Genomic DNA, 26,413 nt, shown 5'->3' on the forward strand with positions numbered 1-26,413 from the left:
CTGCACCACCCGTAACATCCCCACATGACGTCTTCCTTCACTTCGGGCAGACTTCCAGGAGAGCCGCCTGAGGAGATCGCTGCCCACACTGGTCGTAGAATCTGAGGTCATAGGTCATAGGTCATAGGCGGGGCTGGACGTGAGCCACGTAGGACGTGTCACAAGAGAAACCCCTTCAGCACATGACCCGGCCTCTCGTCAGCCCCTGGCGGAGGGGAGGGGCTGGGGACTCGGGTGGCAGACAGCCCGTGCCAGGTGCCACGAGGCGACGCTCCCAGCAGCGGCCTCCCAGCAGCCCTCGAGGTAGGTGGCCTTTCCCACGCGCAGACCTGCCCACGAAGGCGCAGTAACCCCGCTTCCCACGGCCACGGAGCTCGTGACAAAGTCCCCGAGGGCCACCGCCAGGCCTGCCCGACCTGACCCCGCGCTCTTTCTGCTCCATCACGTGGCCGCCAACGTGGGGACGCAGAGCAAACGGACAGGTGACTGGGGGAGGGGGGACCTGGCCACCAAAGTGGGGGCACGGCGCTGACAGAGGAACGTCAGTGAGGCCAGCGGGGCACCCACGACCAGGAGAACCCCACTGACGTCTGGACTTTCACAGAGAAACGAGCCCAGGGCCGGGGGAGGAAACCTCAACAACATGATGCCTGTGGACCCAGGAATCTACAATAAAAACTTTTACTTTAGTCAGTAAACATCGGCACGCTCAGAACACACCCCTCCCTCTCCCACCTTGGCCGAATCCGCCACGGGGCACCCCTCCGCCTCACTCATGCTGTGCACACGCGCCCCTGTCCCGTCCCAGCCCCCCACTCCCTGCCCCCAGGACTTGGGGCAGAACCCCAACTGAGAACCTGAGCCTGGGAGGTGCAGACGGCTGCTCTGTAGGCCAGACCTCAGCCGCCACGTCCCGGGGATCACGGAGGTGTCCCCCCTGCCATCTTCATCCCGCTGGGTCGGAGCCTGGTGAATGGGCAGCGACGTCTGTGGGCCACTGGCCGGCCACGGCGAGCCCCACGCAGCTCGTAAGCCACCCCGGGACGAGCAGGCTCCCATTTCCCTGTAAGTGAAGCCAAGGCCCCTCGGTGGGTTTGCAGACCGAGCTCCAATGAGATGGCCCCTCGGCCGCGTGAACGCCTGTGGCTGAGGACGCTGGTCCCCGAGGCTGCAGGAGCGAGCCCGTGGGGGGACGCGGTGTCTTCTCAGCCGCCCCTTCAGCAGAGACGACAGTGACGCCTCGGAAGGCCCGTCACTGCTGGTTCATGTGCGATGAGGATGCGTTCCTGACGGGCGCCTCCTAGCCATCCCCTGTGGGTACCGCCACGCAGGAGAACGCGCCCCAGAAAGATGCGGCCTCAGGAAGGTCTCCGGGCCTGGACCCTATGCCCTTGGGGTCACAGAGAGCGAAACCCAGCATTTTACTGCCATGGCTTCCGTCTTGTCCATCCTCTGGAAAGCCACAGCGCTGGTGTTTACGCCTAAAAATGTAGGAGCCCGGCCGGCGTGGCTCTGTGGTTGAGCATCGACCTATGAACCAGGAGGTCACGGTTCGATTCCCGGTCAGGGCACATTTCCTGGTTGTGGGCTTCATCCCCAGGGGGGGCGTGCAGGAGGCAGCCGATCCAGGATTCTCTCTCGTCACTGATGCTTCCCTTTCCCCTTCCCTTCCTCTCTGACGTCAGTAACTATATATTTTTTTAAGTAGGAGAAGCAGAAAAGACCGACCTCTCTTCTCCTCTGGCTCTCCCTCCCCCCCAGGCACAGAGTACCGGGACATTGAGACCGAGAAAGCCTGCCCCGGGTCCCAGTCACCTTCGGAAGACTCCTTTGTGAGAAGCTGAGGGCCCGGCCTCTGTCTCTGCAGCAGCAGCCGCCACCCACAGACCCACAGACCGCGGGCCACTTAGCGAGCTCCGCCCTGCCCTGAGCTGGGGGCCCGGGCCGGTGCCCAGCCGGTGCCCAGTCCTCTGAGCGGCTGCGGCCAGGAGGCCTCCAAACCCTCCCAGCAGGCACCTTCCCTGGGTCACTGAAGAGGAGTGGTGACCTGGCCCCCAATTTCCCTTCTGCCCGTCCCTTCTGTGGCGCCCGTGGGGAGGACCTGCTGACACGCTTGAGCAAACGCCCCTCCGGAATGCCTCCCCGACCTGGGCACCCCATGGCTCTTCCCGAGTCCCCGAGGCTGGATTCCCATGGGGGGTCCCAGGTCCCCGTGTCCCGGGAGGGAGGCACACACGCTCCGCAGACGAGTGTGCTCTTGTGTATTTTTGCAGCTTCTATTTTCTAGATGAGCCGTTTAGAGACGTGATGTGAAGCGCCGCTGACCATGACATTAAAAGCACTATTTTAATTCTTCCTCGGTCTCCCGCTCCAGTCTCTATCCGCCTTCTCTCTGTGTCCTTGGCTAGAACGACCCTAACAGGTTCCGTAGCGGAAGGAACGACCCTGAAAGGTTGTGGCTGTGCGTCTGCCGTGTTCCTGGCCTGTGAACTGTCCGCATCCTCACCACGGCCCGCGCTCCTGGCGTGGCGTCCAGCGAGTGATCGGCCCGCTCCGAGCCCGTGTCGCCATCTGTCAAATGGGCACACTGACCCCTGCGCTACGCGGGGTGATAAGTCATCACCTGCTGATCCTTTCCGATTCGCCCCATCTCTAACCCTGGGAGAGCGGGGACCACTCTGTCTCGGGTGAGGCCCGCAGTATAACGCATGGCATGTGGTGGGTGCTCATGTACCTATGAATGGATGGATGGATGAATGAATGAATGAATGAATGAATGGATGGATGAATGAATGGATGAATGAATGAATGGATGGATGGATGGATGGATGGATGGATGAATGGATGGATGGATGAATGGATGGATGGATGAATGGATGAATGAATGAATGAATGAATGAATGAATGAATGAATGAATGGATGAATGAATGGATGAATGAATGGATGAATGGATGAATGAATGAATGAATGGATGAATGAATGGATGGATGAATGAATGAACGAACAAGGAGCCGCGACCCATCAGCCTGTGGGCTTTGACTTCAGCCTCACTCCTCAGAGGCAACAGCGGCTTTGCCCTCCCCCCGATCAGGTCCACAGACTGGCCCACACGCCCCGCCTGTGGATGGAGTCCCAGCCACCTCCCGGTCCTGGCCGGGCCTCTCCCTAATCGCCTCGCTTCCCCACATCAATCACCAGGTCACGGACCAGAACTCCCCCCCGCCCCGCACCCCCCCCCCTGCCCCGTGGACAAGGCGGTCAGGTGGATGCCCGACCCCGACACGCTGGGCAGACGGGAGCCCGGGACTCACGTCTTCCGGGCGAAAGACCTCGGATGGCCCCCCTCTTTCGGGGCAGCCCCCGCCTCGGGCCCTCTCACTGCACGTCCCCTCCAGCCTGCCTCTCGCTCCCGACGGCCCCGCATCCTTAGCCGCTGAGCTCGGCTGCGATCAAAGCGTGTCCAGCTCCCATCACGCGAAGATGGCACCCGCCCAGCCTACCTGCTTCTCAGCGCCGGGGTGGGTGGGGTCAGGGGTCAGGGGTCAGGGAGGAGTGGGCTTGGGCCAGGTACCTTTTTAAAGCCCTGTTCCCTGCCCGTCGGTATCTCGGGAACTTTTTGTTTCTTTTTAGCCTGGCCCTGTTATTTATGTGATTGTTTACTTTTCTTGCAAAGCAACGTGATTTATTCTCTCTGGCGTAACACCCCAAGAACACGCAATTTCAACCTCTCTGTCCTCAAACTCTCTGTCCTCACGGGGAAGATGCTGAAGCAGCTGGAAGACGCAGGGGGAGGCCGGGGAGGGGGGGAAGTGTTGCTTCAGGGTCCCGCGCTTTCTGTCCCCAATTCCCCACGTGCTTCTCAGCTCCTCTAATTTCCTTTCTCTTGCAACCTTCTCCCTCATGAAGGCGGTCACCCCTTTATCAAACACCGACTCTCCGTTTTATCTTAGCTTCACAAAGACGTGCGATTTCTTATTTGGAGTCCACACATCGTCCTCCGGTATTTAAGCGGGTCCCTGAGTGCTGGTCACACAGGTTGTTCAACCACCGCGGGGCGGGGCAGAGGGGGGGGGACAGGCTGCTGAGGTTCAACTGCAGACGCCCCCCCCCCCCCCCCCCCGTTCCCAGCACCCTCTCAGCGGCCACGCCCACAGGCTTTGGTCCACCTTGATCCCCACCTAGAAGCCCTCCTCGACCCTCTCCTCAGGCTGTGAGGGGGCTGGTCACGCGCCCACACATTTAGCTCCCCCCCCCCCATAAAACCAGCCTGTTCCCGGGGCCCTGGATGTGGGTTCGGAACCACTGCCCATCGCACCTTGCGAAGACCTGCTTCCTTTTCCCTTTGGCCTCTGCTGCCTCGGAACTGCTGCCAGACGCCCGTCCCAACTCTGCAGGGACACGCCCACAGCTCGTCCCCGTGGCCGAGGGGGGCTTGCTTCCAGGGAGTCCCGGCACCTGTCCGAGTTCCACGGCGCCAGGAACGGGACCACGAACGTGGGTCTAGTGGCCCCCGAGGAGGGCTTCCCGGAGCTCAGGAGTCTCCAGGGGCCTCCCCACTGCTTTGGGTTAAGGATGAAATAGACCCGCTATTCACCCAGAACGCAAAGGCGGGGGGGGGGGGGGGGGCAAAGGCATCAATCTGTCCGACCAGCCATCTGGAAAACAGCCGCAGGGACTCGACCTTGGCACGACAGAAGCCACGGCCTCTGGAGAAGCCCGTTTTCCCATGAGGCTCCTCTGTGTCACCTGTCACCGTCCTCAGGTGCCCCGTCCTCAGGTGCCCTGTCCTCAGGTGCCCCGTCCACAGGTGCCTTGTCCTCAGGTGCCCCGTCCTCAGGTGCCCCGTCCACAGGTGCCCCGTCCACAGGTGCCTTGTCCTCAGGTGCCCCGTCCTCAGGTGCCCCGTCCACAGGTGCCCCGTCCACAGGTGCCCCGTCCTCAGGAGCCCCGTCCTCAGGTGCCCCGTCCTCAGGTGCCCCGTCCTCAGTGTGTACCCAGCTCAGCGGCAGGCGCCTCATCGTTCCCCACCTGCTCAACTTGCCCCAAGACACCCCCTCAGTTTCTTCCGGGAGATGTTCTGTATTGAGGCGACTATATTTTCACAGTAAAACAGTGATCGTTAGAGTTTAAAAAAAAAAAAAAAAGAGCCCCAAGCCCAGCCCACGTGCCCCAGTGGTTGGACGTTGACCTAGGAACCAGGAGGTCAGGGTTCGATTCCCGGTCAGGGCACAGGCCCGGGTTGCAGGCTCGATCCCCAGTGTGGGGCGTGCACGAGGCAGCCGATCCATGATTCTCTCTCATCACTGATGTTTCTGTCTTTCTTTCCCTCTCCCTTCTGCTCTGAAATCAATTCAATTATATTTTTAAAAGAGACAGGACGATAATAACAGTGTCCCGGGCACCAGTATCCACTATGTACAAACACAGCCTCCTCATTCCAGCCTCGCAGACACCGGGAAACAGGGACCACTTCACAGCAACCTGCTGGCCTGGGCCTGAATCCGGTCCCCTGCCTGCCCATCTGGACCACCACGCTTCCCACATCAACAGGGTGAAGGGGCCCTGACCGGTGTGGCTCAGTGGATAGAGCGTCGGCCTGCGGACTGAAGGGTCCCAGGTTCGATTCCGGTCAAGGGCATGGACCTTGGTTGCGGGCACATCCCCAGTGGGGAGTGTGCAGGAGGCAGCTGATGGATGTTTCTCTCTCATCGATGTTTCTAGCTCTCTATCCCTCTCCCTTCCTCTCTGTAAAAAATCAATAACATATTAAAACAACAACAAAAACAACAAAAAATAACCAGGGTGAAGGAACCATACCCACTCCACAGGAAGAGAGGAAGGACTCGGGGGGTCCTGTCTCAAGGTGCCTAGCACTGTGCCTGACACCGAGGCAATGTCCCAGAAACCGAAGGCCCAGCAAGCACGTGCCCGTGCGTTGCCAGGTCACCGGAGGGAGAATTAAACATGTCACGCAGCCAACGCGCGTGGGTAAATAATGATCACCGCAGTCATCTCCCCGGGACAAGGAGATGTGCCATCACCATTTGCACCCACTAAAATTATTACACGCAGAAGCAGCAGAGTCACCGTCAGCAGATCAACATAATTAAATTGGAAGAATGGCGTCCAATGGCTGATTGGATTAACAGGAGACATTTATTCCCCAGAGCTATTTCAGAAACGCTTCTCCAAGCTGAATCCTGTTTCTTTAAAAGCTTGTACTCTGGATTCAAATCATGTATTAATTCCCTTAGAAACTCATCATTTATCCCAGCTTCTAGACGCCATGGACCCCTCTCCGAGAAGCAGCCACGACGGCAAACCCTCTTGAACTTTGCGTTAAGAACCGATCAGGGAAGGTAGGGAGGGTGGGGGTGAGGGGGAGAGGTCAACCAAAGGACTTGTATGCATGCATGTAAGCATAACCAATGGACACAGACAGTAAGGGGGTGGGGGCGTGAATGGAGGGGTTGGGGGGATAATGGGGGATTAAGGACACAATATGTAACACCTTAATCAATAAAGAAATTTAAAAAACAACAACAGATCTGCAAAGAGTGCTGTGTGGTACATCAACTCAGGAAATGTCTCAACTATGTTTCCTGGTTTGAGAATTTTATTTTAAATAGGAGCAAAGAATGTGACCTAATGTGGTCACTTCACAAATTTAAATGACCTAGGAACCAGGAGGTCACAGTTCGATTCCCGGTCAGGGCACAGGCCCGGGTTGCAGGCTCGTTCCCCAGTGTGGAGCGTGCAGGAGGCAGCCAATCCGTGATTCTCTCTCATCATGGATGTCTCTCTGTCTCTGTCTGTCTGTCTCTCTCTCTCTCTCTGAAATCAGTAAAAATATATTTTTAAAAAATAAAACTTGAGTTTACAAACTCTAATTCTCATGAATTCCACAACAACTAGTGAAGATTACTGGGGTCCAACTACATGGGCCCCGAGGGACAGGGATTTGCTTCCTTGTTGGAGGGGGCGCCCAATACGCTAACTGCCCTTATGCTATGGGCGCGGTGTACGTGTTCATTCTAAGCCTTTGCCTGCTGCGCGCCCCTCCCACAGCCTCAGGACCACGGGTGTCTGTCAGTCACGCGCCTTTACACGCAGCCCTTCTCCTGCAAGTGGGTGGCCCTCTACCTTGGCGAACGTCTCAGCTGCCTGAAATCCTTCCGTGTGGGAGAGAGAAGGAAGGCATCAAACTCTGTTCCACCCGCGGAAAACCCCGAGGACAAAAGGCCTCTTTCCCAGTCGTGGCCACGTCACTCCTGTCACCGAGGAAATAAAACCATCTGGTTGGTGAGATCCACGATGGTTGCTCGACCGAGAGGGAGACAAGCTTGCCCCGACCTGAAGGGCTCACCCATCACATCCACATGTTCACAGGCGTGGAAAGAAATTCACGCACAGCTCCCGCAGAAGCCTAGGTGCGGACGTCCAGTGTCGACGGCACACGTGAATGGCCCTGAGCGTGCAGACCGTGCTTAGCTTTGAGCATTTCCAGCCACATACAGATGTGCCCTCAGACCCAAACAAGTTCACCCATTAACTCGTCTGTTAAGACTAAAGCTTGCCCTAACCGGTTTGGCTCAGTGGATAGAGCGTCAGCCTGCGGACTGAAGGGTCCCAGGTTCGATTCCGGTCAAGGGCATGAGCCTTGGTTGTGGGCACATCCCCAGTAGGCGGTGTGCAGGAGGCAGCTGATCGATGTTTCTCTCCCATCGATGTTTCTAACTCTCTATCCCTCTTCCTTCCTCTCTGTAACAAATCAATAAAATATATTTTAAAAAAAATTAAAAAAGACTAAAGCTGCAAAGTACAACCAATTGGAACTATGCTCAACTCCTTGGAAGAGCCTTTCATGACCTTTCTAGTATTTACCGGAAACAAACTCTGAGTATTAGATTATCTGGTGGTTGTTTTTTAAATAAATGAGGTCACCCAATCTGTAGGCTAGTGTAAATGGCCCATCTTGGTGACTACGCCATGAGTAACAGTTGTGTGTGCGTATCAACCATGAGTGAGTTGAAACCTTCAACAAAACCTTCACCTCACCCCCGTCAGAATGACTATCAATGAATCAACAAACAAGTGTTGGCGAAGATGTAAAGAAAAGGGAGCCATCTGTTCATGGGATCGTAAGTTGGTACGGCCGCTGTGGAAAACAGTATGGAGGATCCTCAAAAAATAAAATAAACTTAATAGAAGGAACACAGGACCCAGCATTCCTCTTCTGGGCAGGTGCCTCAAGAAATCCAAAATAATTCAAAAATCTGTATCCCGAGGCTCACTACAGGATTATTTGCAGGAGCCAAAATATGTAAGCAACCTACGTGTCCAGGGAGAGACCAGGGATGAAGAAGATGTGGTACAGCCATACAACGGCATAGCACGTGGCCATAAGAAAGGGATGAACTCTTACCGCTCGGGACAACAGGAATGAACCTAGAGGGTATTGTGCTAAGTGAAACAAGTCACACAGGGAAAGAGAAATTCTGTATGATTTCAGTTATAGTTGGAATCTTAAAAAAACAAAATAAATGGCCCTGGCCGGTGTGGCTCAGTGGATAGAGCATCGGCCTGCAGACCAAAGGGTCCCGGGTTCGATTCCGGTCAAGGGCATGGACCTCGGTTGCAGGCTCCTCCCCGGCCCGGGCCCTGGTCAGGAACCTGCAGGAGGCAAACCATTGATGTGTTTTTCTCACATCGATGTTTCTCTCTGTCTCTCCCTCTCTCTTCCACTCTCCCTAAAAATCAATGGAAAAAATACCTCGGGTGAGGATTAAAAAAATAATACTAATAATAAATAATAAAAACACAAAAACAAAATAAATGCACAGAACAGAAACAGAGTCCTAGATGAGAGAACACACTGCCCGCAGAAAGAGGCTTTGGGGCTGCCTGGAAACGGGGAGGGATTGAGCAGCAGCAGTTGGTAGATACAGAACAGCCACCGGATGTCAAGCACAGAGTAGGGAGTGCAGTCAATAACATCGTCCTAACGTGTATGGTGTCAGGTGGCTGCTGGACTTAGCAGGGCCACTCCGTAAGTTACACACTGTCCGACCCCTCTGCGGTACACCCGGAACGGATAGCATACTGACGGTCAGCTGTAAGCGAAAACATTTTTCAATGAAAAAACAACAATAACCCCTGACACCATCTTCAAAGACAAAGGCAGTAACTTGAAAGAGTGTTGCCATATTCCAAGACTGGATGATTAAACGCCTGAAAAATGTGAATTCTCCCCCAGTGATTTCAACGATCCACGAAAATATCAGTCGGGGTTTTCTATGGAATTTCACAAACTGGTTATCAAATGCAAATGAAAGTGTTCGAGAAAAGCCACGGTGATCCTGAAAATAAATTTAAGAACGGGTCACAAAGGAGGAGTTCTCCAAGTCACCACGCCGGGGAAGCTCTGGTGTTTAAAAGGTGCCATTTCCATACGACCAGAGAGACGGGGGCTCAGGACAGCATCCGTGGACAGCCGCTCACGTGGGAACTTGGACTATGTTCAGGGAGAGCGTTTCAAATGACCGGGAAAACCCTGGACCGGAGGCTCCGCCCGTAGTTCCCAGCGATGGATTGGAAATGACTGGCTCGCTGCCGCTCACCAATGAGAGAAATACAAACCCCGCGTGGTGTGGTGTGCGTCGCTAAAAGTGTTTAAAAATGATCAAGATTAAGGAAAAACGGAGAACGCATTTGTGGTTTGGGGATTTTTCTACAAGGTTCCAAAATACAAGAATCCCTAAGCAAAAGGATTGGTAGATTTGGCAACTTCAACACTAAAATATCTGTACAACCTAAAACAGCACACGCATCCTGCCTCCCGGGGCTTCGCCTCTTCGGGGAACAGGTTTGGAATTCCTTCTCCCGATTACCCTCACCGCACACCCCAAGGATCGCCCTGGAACGCATCCCTCCGAGCCCCACCTGCAAACAGCCCGGCACCAACCAGGGTGACCCAGGCACCGCTTCCCCAAACGGAGCGGGACAGTGTCTCAGGCCAGGTGGCGGGAGCCTTCCCGCACAACGCAGGCCCCCAGAGGGCAGCGCACAGCAACAGCAGCTGTTACCTACCGAGGCCCAATCATGCCTCAGCCACCTTCCCTGAGTTTTAGATTTAATCCCACGGCCACTCATGTTTTCCAGAAAAGGACAGGCCCTCTCAGTCCCAGCCTCCACGTCTGTGACTCCTGTCTCCACCAGAGGGCGCTGGCCTCCCCTTTTCTGGGCTGAGTTGGGAGAAGGGCCTCAGTGGATGGTTTTAATGAGAACAGAACAGGCTGTGGTTGTGGGGATCGGTAACACCCCTTAGGTTCTTCCTGGATACTTCCCATTCCAGTATGACCGTATGACCGGGACAGCCAGCTGCTGAGGAAGTCCTACAGCACCGCCACGGCGGCATCCTGGCCCTCCTCCTGGGGCCCTGCTGGCCACGTACCTGGTGAGTCCTTGTCATGCAGGGATAGGATTTCCCAGAGACTGTGACATCTGGGGCAGCCGCAGAGGCGCAGGAAAACCCCTGGTGGAGGCCTCCCGAGACCGGCTCACACCGGTGTCAAAGGGTCAGAAATGGTGTGGAGGATCAGGAAGTGTCCGCCGGAACACCACTCCTTAAAGGTCCCCGTGTCCAGCTCAGAGACAGAACTTCAGAGTCTCAGGTTCGGTTCCCACTCAAGGCACGGACCTGGGTTGCAGTTTCGATCCCCAGCCCCGGTCGGGGCATATTCAGGAGGCAGCCAATGGATGTCTCTCACATAGATCTCTCTCTCTCTCTCGCTCTCTCGCTCTCTCTCTCCCCCCCCACCCACCCACCTATCTAAAAAACATCAATGTCAAAAAACAGCCTCAGGTGAGGATAACAAACCAAAAGAAAGCATAAAGCTCTGATACACGTTACAACATGCATGAGCCTTGAAAACGTTACGTTACGTGAAAGGAGCCAGACGTAAAGACCACGTTAATATGATTCTGTTTACGTGAAACATCAAGAGGAGGAAAACCCACAGGGACAAGATGCCCGTGAGTGGCCGCCAGGGACTGGGGAGGCGGGCGGGGACTGGGCAGGTGACAGCTACGATGCGGAGTTTCTTTGGGGAATGTTTTATGATGTCAGTTATGGATGTACAACTGTGAACATGCCAAGTGTCATCTAAATCAATGAACTGTGAGATGTGCATTAAAGCCGTTTTAAAGATTCCGGGATACCACCTCCATAAATACTTGCTAAATTTCTCTCCACACACACTGACACACTATGCATTAACATATTAAACACATTCTTTTCTTTGTTTTTATTGACTTCAGAGAGGAAGGGAGAGGGAGAGAGAGAGAAACATCAGTGATGAAAGAGAATCATTGATCAGCTGCTTCCTGTACGCCCCCCACTGGAGATGGGCCCGCAACTGGGGCATGTGCCCTTGATCAGAATCCAATAGGGGACCCTTCAGTCTGCAGGTCTACGCTCTGTCCACTGAGCCAAACCAGCTTGGGCCGTATTAAGTAACATTCTAACGAGCACAGACACTAAGTTTTTACGGGCTGAGTTGAAAATAAAGTTTTGATATTTTGTGTCTGTGAGCAGCGGAGGTGCACAAGGCTGCGGAGCTGAGCTGGCCTGCACCCTGCGCCTCCGCTCCTCCCCGCCCAGCAAGCGGATTCCTGGGCTGCAGGGGGTGGGGGAGGTTTGGGGGTTCGGGGTGGGGGTAGGGGTGGGGTTGGGGTTGGGGACTGGGGTTTTCTGACAGTTCCCAGGCTTTGGACCTAAAAGGTACACTGCAATGTTAACTGTGCTATTGGCAAGGTCATTGGAGCCGTTCTAGAAAAGTAGCCATTTCCCAGCGCAGCGGGGCCGCGGAAGGAGCACGTTTCGCTCCGGAGGTCGCCCCCTGGAGGGACGGGGCGCGCACAGCCTCGCTTGGCCCCTGGCGCTGGGGGTGGAGGCCCTGCGGGGAGCTTGGGCCCCGGGCGCCCGCAGTGATGGCCCTCGGAGGCGAGCGAGCGGGGAGGGAAGAGGCCCCCTTTTAGGCCTGGAGCTTCTGCAGGATCGCTGACCCTTCCCCAAACACAGTCACTGCGGAGCGAGGAGCAGCGGAGAAGGCTGTGGGGGGGCTACCAGTGGGACTGGGGGCGCGTTATCAAACCTCCTGGAGGGAAGACTCCTCAGTCACCCAGAGCTGCCAGGGTCTCTCCTCTCAACGGTGCATTTTTTTTTTTTTTTTACAAAAAAGCATCTTTCTCTTTTTAGCAACAACACAACAGCAGTAAAGAGGACGGTCCCAGTCCCTGCTGGACTCCCTCCTCGGCCCCCAGCATCCCCACGGCCACGGGGCTCCGGAAAAAGGCAGGGTCAGCGCCTGCCTCAGGCCTCAGGCCTTGGAAATTGAGTCCCTACTTCCTTTGGAGCCGCCCACTGGTTGCCATGGTGACACAACATCTGGTACCCAACTCCGCTCCTGCGGTCACTGGGCTCCGGCATCCTCCACGCGGGCCCGGCCTGTGCTCTCCCAGGGCCGCGTCACACCTTGCGGGCAGAGAAGGCTCCCTCAGAGGCAGGGTGAGAGGGGAGGGGGGGGGGCGGTTCTGAGAAGGCGCGCGCCCCTGTGTGGGGGGCCATTCGCTCTGCCAATCTTTGGATTAATGTTCTGTAACCGGATCTCCAATCCTGCCGCAAACCACCCGCCTAGATTTATTTTATTAGCATTTCTTTCTAAGGGGCGTGCGTTATTTATTAAAACGCCTATAAACATTTAACACAGATCTACATTCCATGCTCATCTCCCTTAGGTGAATACATTTCAACTTTAATTGCTTGTCTGCTGTTCTTTCCACTCACCAATTATTTTTTGAAACTGAGCAGTATAGACTAGCAATATAGGTTCCTTGCCTGTGACTTTCTCCTGCTCTCTAACACAGTCTCTTTATTCCCCTTGAAAACACATGATTTGCCTTGCGTGCTCAATAATTACACGCTTGCCCAGCCAGTGTGGCTCAGTGGATGAGCGTCAACCTATGAACCAGGAGGTCACGGTTCGATTCCCGGTCAGGGCACATGTCCAGGTTCTGCGGGCTCAGTCCCCAGCGTGGGGCGTGCAGGAGGCAGCCAATCCATGATTCTCTCTCCTCACTGATGTTTCTCTCTCTCCCTCTCCCTTCCTCTCTGAAATCCATAAGAATGTATTTTAAATAATAATAATAATTACAACTCTCCTGGGGTCTGTAAGGAACTGAGTGGAGTTGTGGTAGAGCAGAAAATACAGATTCTGGAATCAAGGGATTGAAGATTGGCTCCCAGCAGGCGTGACCAGCTCATCCCATCTTGCCAGGGCCGAGCCTCGCGGTGGCACTGGGCGTCCCCCATCTGGGGAACCCATCGGTCTTGGGCAAGCTGGCCTGATCGCTCGCCCCGTCCCAGCTCTCTCTCCCTCTTGCTGTGTGTTCTCTGGAAGTCCCCTCTGCCTTTCGGTCACTCCCTTTTCTCGTTTGTAAAATGAGAATGACAACACGATGGTCCTCGAAAGATCATGGTGAGAATTCAGTACGTTCATGGATAAGATGCTGAATGATGGAACCGAAATCCATGCCCCGTAGCTATTATTACTAATCTTAGAACTCTCTGAACATCATCTTGAATCCCTCACCCAGTTGATAGCTGAGAAACTGGTTTGTTCGGGGCATCGGGCTTTTTAAGGTTGGCAACAGGGCCGGGACTGGGATGGAGCCAGTCAGACCCAGGACTCAACACTCAAGAAAGAACCCACTCTCAGGGCGGGGCAAATGCAGACTTTACTTGGGGCACAAGCAAGGTACCATCAGCCCGGGCCGGGTAGGTAATGCTGTGAGGCCAGACGGGAACGCGGGGTTGTCTGATGAAGTAAGGACATCACCCTGTCTGCTCGACAGATTCTCCGGGTTCTCTTTGGTGACAATTGGTATCTAATAGCAACAGTGTTGCTACACCATCCGGACCCATTAGTGCTGCAAAGTACTTTTATCCTGAGCATCACGAAAACAACGCAAAACAAAAACCCTCGGTTCTCAAGAGACCTCGAGACGTGAATTATGGAGAGCCAGGCATTTCCCAAACAGCACGAAATTTCCCTTTGCTGTTGACAATATTCTATGGAAATCTTCCTAAAAGACATCACACATTTCCGTGCCTCTTTCTTGCCTTTATACTTCTTGTTGTGAAAGCATCAGAGGCTCACGTGTGGTTGTAAGAAATAATACAGAGATAAGATGCACTCCTAGTTTCGCAAATAGTAACATCTCACGAATCTCTAGTGCAGACATTTTCAACCTTTTTCATCTCATGGCACACATAAAGTAATTACTGAAATTCCGCGGAACACCAAAAAGGAACTTTTTTTTAAATCCTCATCCAAGGATATTTGTTCCATTGATTTTTTTAGGGAGAGTAGAGAAGATTATATATATATATATATATATATATATATATATATACACACACACACACACACACACATATATATACACACATATATACACACACACACTATATATATATATATATATATATATATATACACACACACACACATATATATATATACACATATACACACACACACACACTATATATATATATATATATATATATAGAGAGAGAGAGAGAGAGAGAGAGAGAGAGAGAGAGAGAGATCCATTGGTTGCCTCCCGCATTCACCCCAACTGGGGCTGGGAATTGAACCTGCAACCAAGGTACGTACCCTTCACCGGGAATCAAACCTGTGATCCCTTGGGTCTGTGGCCTGGTGCTGTAACCACTGAGCAGAAATGGCCAGGGCAAAAAGGGAGCTTTTAAACCTGATGAAACATATTTACAAAATACCTGTAGCAAATATATTGAATAGTGGAAATGTTTATGATTTCTTATAAGATTGGGAACAAAAAAAATGATATTCACCGTCAGCACTCCTATCTAACATTTTACTGGAATTTCTCATCAGTGCAGTAAAGCAAGAAAAAGGAATGGAATAAACATAGATTAGAAAGGAAGAAATGTTACATGCTAGTCACAGGTAACATAATTGTCCATATGGAAAAATGTAACCAATCTACAAACCAGCTTCTAGAACTAGCAAGTGAGTTTAGCAAAGTCTCAGGATACAGATCAACAAAAATCTATCATAATTCTATATATGACCAACTAGGCAATCGGAAGTAAAAAGTATTTTAAAGTACTGCTTACACAAAAATGCGTGAAATTCTTAGGTGTCATTCTAACAAAACACGTGTAAGATCTGTATTTGGAAAGCTGCACAATGTGGATGAAAGAAAGTGGAGAAGACCTAAATAAGGAGAGATATACCATGTTCGTGGATTAAATAAGCAATATCGTTTAAAATGCTCATTCTCCCCAAATGATCATAAATTCAATACATCCCTATCAAAATATAAGCAGAATTTTCATAGATATTTCCAAATACATCTATTACTTATATGGAAAGGCAAAATAAAAAAATAAAAAACTAGACTAGCCAAAACACTTTTGCAAAAGAAAAAAAAATCAGAGAACTCTAACCAACTATATTAAGGCTACTTTAAAGCTACAATCATTAAGAGCGTAGTATTGGTGAAGGATAGATGCATAAATAAATTTTTTAAAAAACAGAATAAAGAACCCAGAAATAGACCCACACAAACAGGGTCAATTGATTTTTTAACAAAGACACAAAAGCAAACTCAGTGGAGAAAGGATAATGTTTTCAAATGTTTTTTTTTTGTTGTTGTTTTTAAATATATTTTATTGATTTTTTACAGAAAGGATGGGAGAAGGATAGAGAGTTAGAAACATCCATGAGAGAGAAACATCAATCAGCTGCCTGCTGCACACCTCCTACTGGGGATGTGCCCGCAACCAGGGTACATGCCCTTGACCGGAATCGAACCTGGGACCTTTCAGTCCGCAGGCCGATGCTCTATCCACTGAGCCAAACCAGTTAGGGCTCAAATGTTTTTGGAACAAGTGGCTACTGTCCCCCCAAAAAATCTCAAACTATACTTCACACCATACAATAAATTGCCTAGAAGTGGATTATGGAGTTAATTGTACAACTTACAACTGTAAAATTTCTAGACAAAAAACAAACGGGATAATCACTATCATGGGACTCAAAGTGTTCTAAGATACAACTCCAAAGGTATGCTCCATTAAATAAAAAAAATACACCATATTCCTCCTACATTAAAAACATCTGCTCGGCAAACTGTGCTGTGGAGAGAATGAAGAGGCTTGTCACAAACTGGGGGGGAATGTTTGTGTCACATCCAAAAGCACCTGTACCCAGAATACATACATTCTCAAAACAACAAGCCAATAATAACGGACAAAAGATATCAACACACTTCAACAAAGACGATGTAGATGGGAAATAAACCCTTAAAACAGTCCTCAACGTCACTCGTCATTAGGGAAACGCCCATTAAAACCACAATGAGATACCACTGGGCACCTTTCAGAATAGCCACGATAATTTTTTTTTTTAATCGCGAACCAGTCAGGATGTAAAACAATTGGAACTTTCCCACAGTGCTGTTGGGAATGCAAAAATGTACAGTCACATCGGAAAACCAAAAATTATGTAGAAGTAGAAAGAGGAAAATATATTGCCAAGCACATCACAAAAAAATGAAGTAAATGGTCCATAAACAAGTGGGTGGAAATGCAGACCCAGTATTATAAAAAATGAAAAGTAAAATATCAGAGAGATACTACTCTTCACAATTCACCACTGACAAGGGTTTAAAAAAAAAAGAATATTCCATGTTTGTGAGGATTCAGTAGGACGTATATTCTCATAAACTATTGGTGGCAATGTAATTTGCTAAAGCTCTCTAGAACACGATTTGCAAATATTTGTCATGAGCTATAAAAAAAATTTCATCCTCTTTGTAATAGCAATTTTACTTCTATGAATGGATCCCAAGGAAGTAATCAAAACTGAAGACAAAGACATATATGAAGAAGTTCATCATGACATTAGTTTCAATACTGGAGCAACGGAAGCACCTTAATACACAATTTAGCCATTAAAATATTTATGAAACATTTATGATGACATTGGCAAGTATATTTCATGCAAAGATTAAAAAAAGGATAGAAAACTCTACATAGTATATATATGACTTTAAGAAGGTTAAGATTATTTTATATGGATATGTATATGTGTGTGTGTGTGTGTGTGTGTGTGTGTGTGTGTGTCTATAAAGAAATACAACCATTACGACTTCCAGACTAGCCCGGCCAGTGATGCTCAGTGGTTGAGCATCGTCCCATGAACCAAGAGGCCACTGGTTAGATGCCCGGTCGGGGCACATGTCTGGGTTTCGGGCTCGATCCCCAGTGTGGGGCATGCAGGAGGCAGCCGATCAATGATTCTCTCTCATCATTGATGTTTCTCTCTCTCTCTCTCTCTCTCCCTCCCTCTCCCTTCCTCTCTGAAATCAGTAAAAAAATAAATATTTTTTAAAAAGACTACCGAATTAGACTTTGCTATTCTATTTTTAAAATATCGTTTTCTTAAATCTTCTGGCATTTTCACATTTTAAAAAATTACACTACTTTGATAATCAGAAAAATAATGACATTAGTTTAAAGTAGTTTTTCTTTATAGGGCATGACAAAATCTGGTTTTTATGTCTGCTTCAGCCGCAGACCATTTTCAGGCCATAATTATGCCTAAAGAGCAAATGTCAACACTCTCATTTCCTCGGGTTTATATGACACAAGGATCGCCCTCCCTAGACAGTTGTGCAAAGATCGGTTTGTGGAATCTCGGATTTTTATTGACTACATGACATCCATCAATATCACAAGAAGAAGTTGTGTTCCATCCCAACCCAGACCCAGAACATTTCACGAACCCAGAACATTTCACGAACCATTCCAGGTTACGATATGAAATATCTTAGACCCGTGGTCGGCAAACTGCGGCTCGCGAGCCACATGCGGCTCTTTGGCCCCTTGTGTGTGCTAACGCCACTTCTTCAAAATAAGACTCGCCCAGGCCAAAAACCGACCTCTGCGCATGGGCCACGAAGTTTCAATCGCACTGTACGTGCGCGCCCACACGTGGTATTTTGTGGAAGAGCCACACTCAAGGGGCCAAAGATCCGCATGTGGCTCGCAAGCCGCGGTTTGCCGACCACTGTCTTAGACGGTATCTTCTAGATATTTCCATCGCCACATGACTCGTACCTCAGAAGGAGCACATCAAAATGGACAGGACCAGGTGTCACTCATTTTCCTGGTACAATGATGCCATCAAGTCAGTTTTTTCAATAATCCTTGATTTCTTGGTGCCTCAGAGAACAAGGTTTTGCACATGTCAAGTCCCCTAAATTTTTTTATAAAAATATATTTTATTGATTTTTTACAGAGAGGAAGGGAGAGGGAGAGAGAGATAGAAACATCACTGATGAGAGAATCATAGACCAGCTGCCTCCTCCACGCCCCCTACTGGGGATGGAGCCCACAACCCGGGCAGGTGCCCTTGACCAGAATCGAGCCCGGGACCCTTCAGTCCGCAGGCCGACGCTCTATCCACTGAGCCACACCAGCCAGGGCAAGAAGCTTGAATTTTTAAATTTCAAAGAAAGATTGCATTATCTTTATAGAAACCAGGAAAAAAATAAGAGGTCACACCAGGAGCCTATTCTACTTTTGGTTTCCCACCTGACGGAGCATGATCGCACCCCCAGCGCCCCCTGCTGTCCCGCGCAATCAAACCCCAGCCCGGCCAGGTGGGATGTTCAGAGGGGCTACAGCAGGGAGTCTGGTTTTTGTTGTTTTTTTAAAGACACGATTCAGAACTGTGAGAGATTTTACCTAAAAAAACAAAACAAAACAAAAAACACACAACCCCACCTTTTAAGCTAATGGCTGTTCCGGCTCCGGTGCAGCGAATGTCATTCACAGGGTCCGGGAGTGGAATAAAAAGGAAAATGACAGGTTTTGAGGAGACACGTGGAGGCATTTTTTTAAAGAGGCCCAGAGTGCTGACCGTGACTGGAGAAGGAAGAGAAAATGTGTGGTGATTTAGGAGGAGAGGGCGAGGGCCTCGGGAGCTGAGAAAGGAGGAGGGACGTACAGGGAGAGAGCAAAGGGCCGACTTCGTCACGGCTCTGCACACTTTGTGAAATTCCGAGTCTCCACGTGGAGCCCTGAGAATCGGCTCACACCTGTCAGAATGGCTCTCGTCCATAAATCAACAGCCGGGAAGTGCTGGGGAGGGTGTGGGGTAAGGGGACCCCCAGGTGGTGCTGCTGGGGTTGCAAACTGGAGCACCCACTGTGGGAAACAGCATGAAGATTCCTCAAGTCATCAAAAGAGAAACCGTCTTACGCCCCAGCGATCCCACTTCCGGCTATTTATCTGAATAAATCCAAGACACGAATTCGAAAAGAGATGTGTGGTCCTGTGCTCACGGCAGCATTATTTCCAACAGCCAAAATATGGCAACCGCCCGAGTGTCCAACGACAGACTACCGGGTGAAGAAGGCATGGGACGTCTGTACAAGGGGGTATCACTTGGCCATAAAAAGGATGGAATCTCGCCATGTGCAGGCGTCCTCAAACTACGGCCCGCGGGCCACATGCGGCCCGCCGAGGACATGGATCCGGCCCACCGGGTGCCGCTGCCTGTCCTGCTTAGCAGCCGACGCGTCCCGGGCCCGCAGTGCGCATAGGAATTTGTTCATAGTTTTTTTTTTAAACTATAGTCCGGCCCTCCAACAGTCTGAGGGACAGTGAACTGGCCCCCTGTTTAAAAAGTTTGAGGACCCCAGGCCTAGAGGGTATTATGTTGAGTGAAATACATCAGACCAAATAGACAAATACCCCAGGATTCCACTGACATGTGGAACTTAAGGAATAGACGTGAGCAAACAGAACAGAAACAGACGCTTAGGTACAGAGAACGAACTGCAGGCTGCGGTGGGGGTGGGCAAAACCGATGAGGCCTACCCTAGGGCCCCATAATCCAACTGAAGTTTACAAACATGATGGGGAGGGACAGGCTAAAGCAGGGGTGGGCAAACTTTTTGACTCGAGGGCCACAATGGGTTCTTAAACTGGACCGGAGGGCCGGAACAAAAGCATGGATGGAGTGTTTGTGTGAACTAATATAAATTCAAAGTAAAGGAGCGGAGGGGAGAGCAAGAGAACCGGATAGAACAGCCGGATCCGGCCCGCGGGCCGTAGTTTGCCCAAGGCTGGGCTAAAGCAACAAGACGACAGTTCTCCGCTTGCCAGGCCGGTGTGGCTCAGTGGTTGAATATCAAGTCAGGAACCAGGAGGCCTCCAGCTCGATTCCCAGTCAGGGCACATGCCCGGGTTGGGGGCTCCATCCCCAGTGGGGGGGGGGGGGGCGGTGCGTGCAGGAGGCAGCCGATCCATGATTCTGTCTCATCATTGATGTTTCTCTCTATCCCTCTCCCTTGCTCTCTCTCTCTCTCTCTCAAAAAAAAAAAAAATCATTAAATAAAAGAAACGATTCTTTAGAGTATGGTTTACTTGTTTAGTTAGAATCCGTATGAACACCCAGAAGGGTCCAAATTAACGTACAAAGTCGAATAGTCCGGGTCTTGCTCAGCACACTACAAATCAGAGTGGCCATTAGGTAGAAAAAAAAAAAATGCTAGGAGAGAGCTCACTGCCAGATCTCAGGAAACACACCTTCTCTGTCACAGGATCACCATCGGATACGCATCCCCGAGCCCCATGGACCCTTATCGGTAAAGTACCGACCCGGGAATCTGTGTGGCACATGGCGTGTGGTTATGGATTTGCCTTGGCGGGGCGGTAAGCTCCAAGGATCCTTCCAGCCCCCCCCAACCCCCCGCCCCCCAAACAGCTGCGGGTTATTGATGCCGAGAGCCCCAGGCGGCATCCTCTCTGCATCCCTCCGGCTTGATCTTCACATCCATCGCCTGTGCTGTGAAGCCCTCATCCATCAGTCTGCATAAATGCGCCAGCCGCCTCGGGCGCTCCAGGCCATCTATTTACGGTCATCACTAAATACTGACTGAGGTGTTGAGGACGTGAAGCCAGCGGGTCTCTCTCTTCCTCTCCACGTAGCCACCATCCCCCGAGCACCCACACACCCTACGGAGGAGAAGGGGCTGCCGAGACGTATGCTAAAATCACACCGTGCTCCATCTCACTCCGGGAGCCATGAGGTCGCTCAACGTGAAATGTAATTTGAAAGTGCCACGGGCTGTTTTTCTTTCTTTCTTTCCCCTCCCCTGGTAGTGGCTTCAGACTCCGTGTGCGGCTGATGGACAGGTTGGTAACAGATGCAGAATGAAACCCATTCTTTCCGGAAAAGAAGTGTCCCCTGGAGAGAGCTGGACAGACGTGGCGATGACGCGGGCTCCGGAAGCCTGTGCCTGCGCCCCCAGCTCATCGCCCAGCAGGTACACTGGGGGTTCACTGCTCTGGCACCACACACACCAGTCCACGTGGAGACACGCCCCCAAACACGTGCACAGGAAGCGAACTGCAAAAGGCCAGCTCTGGGCGGGACCCACGATGTGCATTTCTAACAAGTTCCCAAGCAGCCCCGAGCTGCTGTCCGGGGACCACATTTTCCTCATCGCTGGTTTCCAGACTTGAGTGACAAGTGACCAAAGATGAACTATGACGGGATAAGGGGAGAGCAAGATGAGAAATGAGCACAGAACGATTTTTAGTTATAAATAATCTACACGTTCAAGTCCAGAAGGAAATGTACAACAGAAAGTGTCTTCAGGATTTGGGATAACGGGGGAATTTGGGGGTCTAGTTGCCAAGTCTCACTGACAGCAAAGATCATCTCCCCGCCCCCATCCCCATCAAATCATTTCTTCCTTCCTGGCCCGCAGTTCCAGAAGCCACAGCTCTTGTGAGCTCCTGACCTTTCTCGCTGCACAAAGAGGCGACTGGCTTTCAGAGATACACAGGTTGATTGGGACGGAAAGAGGGAGGGGACTGAGAAGCACACGAGGCCATGATGATAAAGGAGTGAAACCGCTGAGCGTGCTGAAGGCTGGGCGGCCTCCCCCTTGCAGCGAGGTGGCCGTGTCCTCCGTATTCGTATTTTCTGTTGTGTTATGCATGCACTGAGTCCCGGAAAGGTTTTGGAATATTTTGAAAATGCACCCTGGCTTTATCCACCGCAACGTGGGGAGTTTGGGAACGTTAGGTTTCCATGGTGAAGGTTGCACAGGACCAGAGTCCGAAGCAAGGCGTGAATGGGGCACAGGCAGGTGCTGTCCCAGGGGCCCGAGCACTTCAGGGCAATCTTCCCCTCCCGTCAAGGCCCTCACACCCCCCCCACTCGCCGCCTTCAACCCAGCGATGTCCAATGAAGGCTGTGCTTCCAAGCGCAGCCACCCTTTCTCCTGAAGGAAGAGCTGATGCCTCCCAACTGGGGGATCAAACAAATGCAAATAACACAGTAGGTCCTCAGGTTACATCGGAGATCGGATCCTAGGGCGGTGTATTGTGGATTTTCGCCCTAGGTCGGAACCCACCTACATGAGCACCTACGTCACTCACGTGGAGCACAGACACAGCAGTAATGAAGTGACACAGTGAAAAACATTTAAAAGAAAGATAACAATTCCTGACCTTTACTTGTGGTAAATCAATAGTAAAAAACATAAAGCACCTATGTACCTACTCGAAATGATGGAACTTTTTTTTTTAAATAAATAAATGGGAGATGGCGACGTAACCACGAAACGACGTAGGTCGAGTCCGACGTAACCCGAGGACTGCCTGTAATCATCACTATTTCAATACCTTATATAGGATATTGGAACCCATCCTAATAAAACAAGCGAGATATGCATTGTAGTTATACTTAGAAAAGTGACAAGTTGTCAACTTGATGTGCAGAAAGTCGTCAATAGGATATTATGTAGCTATTTAAAATGATGTCGGCGAAGACCAAGTGAAAATGAGAGGATTATGGCAGCAAACATTTTCTAGGTTAACTAAAAAAAAAGAAAAAGGAAAAGGAAAGGCTCAGTGGTGTGGCTCAGTGGTTGAACCAGGGGGTCACTCAACCCATGAACCAGGGGGTCACTGGTTTAATTCCTGGTCAGGGCACATGCCCAGGTTGCGGGCTCGATCCCCAGTGTGGGGTATGCAGGAGGCAGCTGATAGTTGATTTTTGCTCATCAATGTTTCTCTCTCTCTCTCTTCCTCTCTGAAACCAATAAAAACATATTAATATATTTTTAAAAACTAAAAAAGGATAGAGCATTGTACGTGAAACATAATGACTGCTGTATTTTTAATATTCTGTGCTCAAAACGGACCTTATAGGAAACACTGCAGAATGTAGGCATTAGCTGTGTTTGCAGCCCTAGTGCTTTTCCAGATTTTTCCCTTTCCCCCCTCATTTGTGTTGAATAAGTATGCACTAAATTTGTAGTGAAAAAGGAACCATTTTTTAAGTGATGACTGAAAATTATTTTCATACTGATAACATTACACGTAAAAAGGGAAGATAAAAATTATTACTCTACAATTACAATTACGCTAACACATCTCCGTGCTAAAAGGAGAGCCAATGCATTAAGTGGTTGCGTTTACTGGGACTCAGGGCAGCTGAAGGGGGAGAGGGGGCCTCAAATTGCCAAATTTATTCAGTGTGGTTTTTAATGAAAACAAGTGGAAAATATGAGGGGGAAATGAATGCCACCCCAATGTCTGAGCCTGAGCCCCCAACCCTGTGGGCAGCGAGGGCAGCGGGTTCACTGCTTCTCCCACTCGGATGTGAGCCGAGCACACATCCCCACGGCACAGCTTTGTGTGTGGTCACAACGCCCTTGAACCAAAGTGCTTCCCCCAACTCAGAGGCCCGGCGGGCTCCCTGGCAGCCTCACCCCCACAGCCACTGGCGCCCATAACTTTGTGCCCAACGGCTATGTCACATCCCAAGTTCATGTGACGGTGAGTGAATGTATTTTAGAGGCTCAGATGGGTGCAGGGAGAGAGCAGTAAGCATCACTGTTTTTAACCAATTCTGCCATCGTAGGGCCCTCGCCCCTCAGCAGGCTCCAAAACACCACTGCCACATGTCCTAGGGCTGACCCATCCCAGCAACGTGGTCAAACCCAAAAGATCCAGGACACAGACTTCAGAAAAGGCCCGGGATGACTAACTACAAAAGCTGGCTGCCCGTCCCCCGCCCCCTCTGGCCTCTACAGGTAGAGTCAGGTGCCAGCATAGAAAAGGAACACCTCTGCCAGGCTGGCGTGGCTCAGTGGGTGAGCATCGACCTGCGAATCAGGAGGTCACAGTTCAATTCCCATCAGGGCACATGCCCGGGGTTGCCAGCTCCATCCCTGCCAATCAATGATTCTCTCATCATTGATGTTTCTCTCTCTCTCCCTCCCTCTCTCTCTGAAATCAATACAAATATACACCGAGTGGTCAATTATGAGCATCTGACATTTGTAGGCAAATTAGCCATACACTGCATCATATGGGATATGGAAGGCGAAGGCCTGTTCGAACACCTTTGCTGTCTGCAGTTACCAAGATAAAACGTCTCCAATTCGCACAGGAACACAAGGATTGGACAGTGGAGCATTGGAAAAAAGTCATGTGGTCCGATGAATCACGTTTCCAGTTGCATCATGCAGATGGCAGAGTGAGAATTTCAAGGAAACGGCATGAAAGCAGGCACCCCACATGCATGAGTACAACCCTTCAAGCTGGTGGGGGCAGTGTTATGGTTTGGGGCATGTTTTCCTGGCATGATCTGGGCCCTTTAATTCATGTGGAACAACATCTGAATATCACAACATACCTAAGTATCGTTGCTGATCAAGTTCACCCTGTCATGTTGATGGCGTATCCCCATGGAGATGGCTTCTTCCAACAAGACAATGCGCCATGCCACGGTGCTCGTATTGTGCAGGAGTGGTTTCAAGAACATGAGGGAGACTTTCCCTTGCTTAGGTGGCCCCCACCATCCCCAGATCTCAATCCAATTGAGCATTTGTGGGACGAAGTTAAAAGAGCCATCAGGCAGCTGGTTCCACAACCATCAAATCTCACAGACCTGGACAGTGCTATTCATAAGGCACAGTATCAGATTCCTCACATCACCTTTCAACATCTCACGGAGTCCATGCCAAGAAGAATTGCCGCAGTATTGAAGGCAAAAGGTGGCTCAACGAAGTACTGATGGGGTGGTCATAATAACCTGGCCGCTCAGTGTATTTTAAAAAAGGAACACCTCAATTTCTGCATCTTTTATGTGCCCCCCAAGTCCCCCTTCAGCTGAAAAGTGAGCAAAGTACCTCATGAGTGCCTTCCACAAAGAAGCCATGTTCCAAATGTTGCTTTTCCCAAAGGACCCCGAGTTCCACTCAGCACGTTTCCATGTTTACTGCGCTCCCGTCCCAACTAGCCTGTGGCCAACAGCCGTCACCTCCATCTATTTAGACAGACCCAGCGTATCCCTGCTTCTCCCCGAGCCCCCCAGTCCTGCTTGATGGCCCTGACGTCTGCCCTGTCAATCCTATTCCTGTCTGCATTCCATCTGATGAAAGGAGCGTCCCCCATCAGGCGCAGTGACCGGTACTGAAAATCAGCATTATTATTGCGTCGCAGCCGATTTAAACTGGGCTCGCAAAAGACGCAAAGATTTTTTTGAAAGCCCTGATTTCTGGAGAGATTTTTCCACTTGAAAGTGCATTGTGTAAAAAATAAAAATAAAAAAGTAGGACATTTCCTTTTAGTAGAAACAGTGATGGTTAAGGTCCCAGGCCAGTCAATAAAATCCGACTAACCCATGATTACACGTAAGAGCACTTCTGCCCAACAGAGCCACACACTGTTCTCAAACACAGACTGCTCCCCCATCCATGCCCACCCGCCAAACCCTAACTCATGATCGAGACACAGGACAAGTACCTCTTCCTCCGTGAAGCCTTCCTTGCAACCTCAGGCAAAAGCAAGCTCTCTCCTTATGCCCCCGGAGTTCTGTTTCTCTTCATTCCCTGTGACGGTTAGCTCATGGTGTGCTATAATTCGTACACGTCTCTTCTTCACCCTGTCCAGCTAGCCACTGCTTGCTGGGAGGGAGATTGTCTTAATTGTTTTGTACCCCCTTCAGGGGCTATCTTTTTTAAGAATCTATTTTTATTGATATCAGAGAGGAAGGGAGAGGAAGAGAGACATAGAAACACCAATGATGAGAAAGAATCACTGATCGGCTGCCTCCTGCATGACCCCTCTACTGGGGATGGAGTCTGCAACCCGGGCATGTGCCCTGACTGGGAATCAAACCATTCATGGGTTGATGCTCAACCACTGAGCCACGCCAGCTGGACATACAGTGGCTATCTTGATGTCTTCTAAGACTAGCTCTTCCA

At 50.7% G+C, this 26,413-nt stretch overlaps 1 protein-coding gene across 1 annotated transcript in view; it reads left to right on the forward strand.

The window, feature by feature from the left end:
* SLCO3A1 (solute carrier organic anion transporter family member 3A1) overlaps positions 1-2,356 on the forward strand; it is a 236,112-nt gene extending 233,756 nt beyond the window's left edge. Inside the window, exon 11 of the mRNA XM_080651704.1 lies at positions 1,762-2,356. Coding sequence (XP_080507830.1) covers positions 1,762-1,844 — 83 coding nt within the window. The 3' untranslated portion in view covers positions 1,845-2,356. The remainder of the gene's footprint in view (positions 1-1,761) is intronic.
* Positions 2,357-26,413: the final 24,057 nt, after the last annotated feature.

This window comes from Plecotus auritus, assembly GCF_963455305.1.
Source record: "Plecotus auritus genome assembly, chromosome: 15".
NCBI lineage: Eukaryota > Metazoa > Chordata > Mammalia > Chiroptera > Vespertilionidae > Plecotus > Plecotus auritus.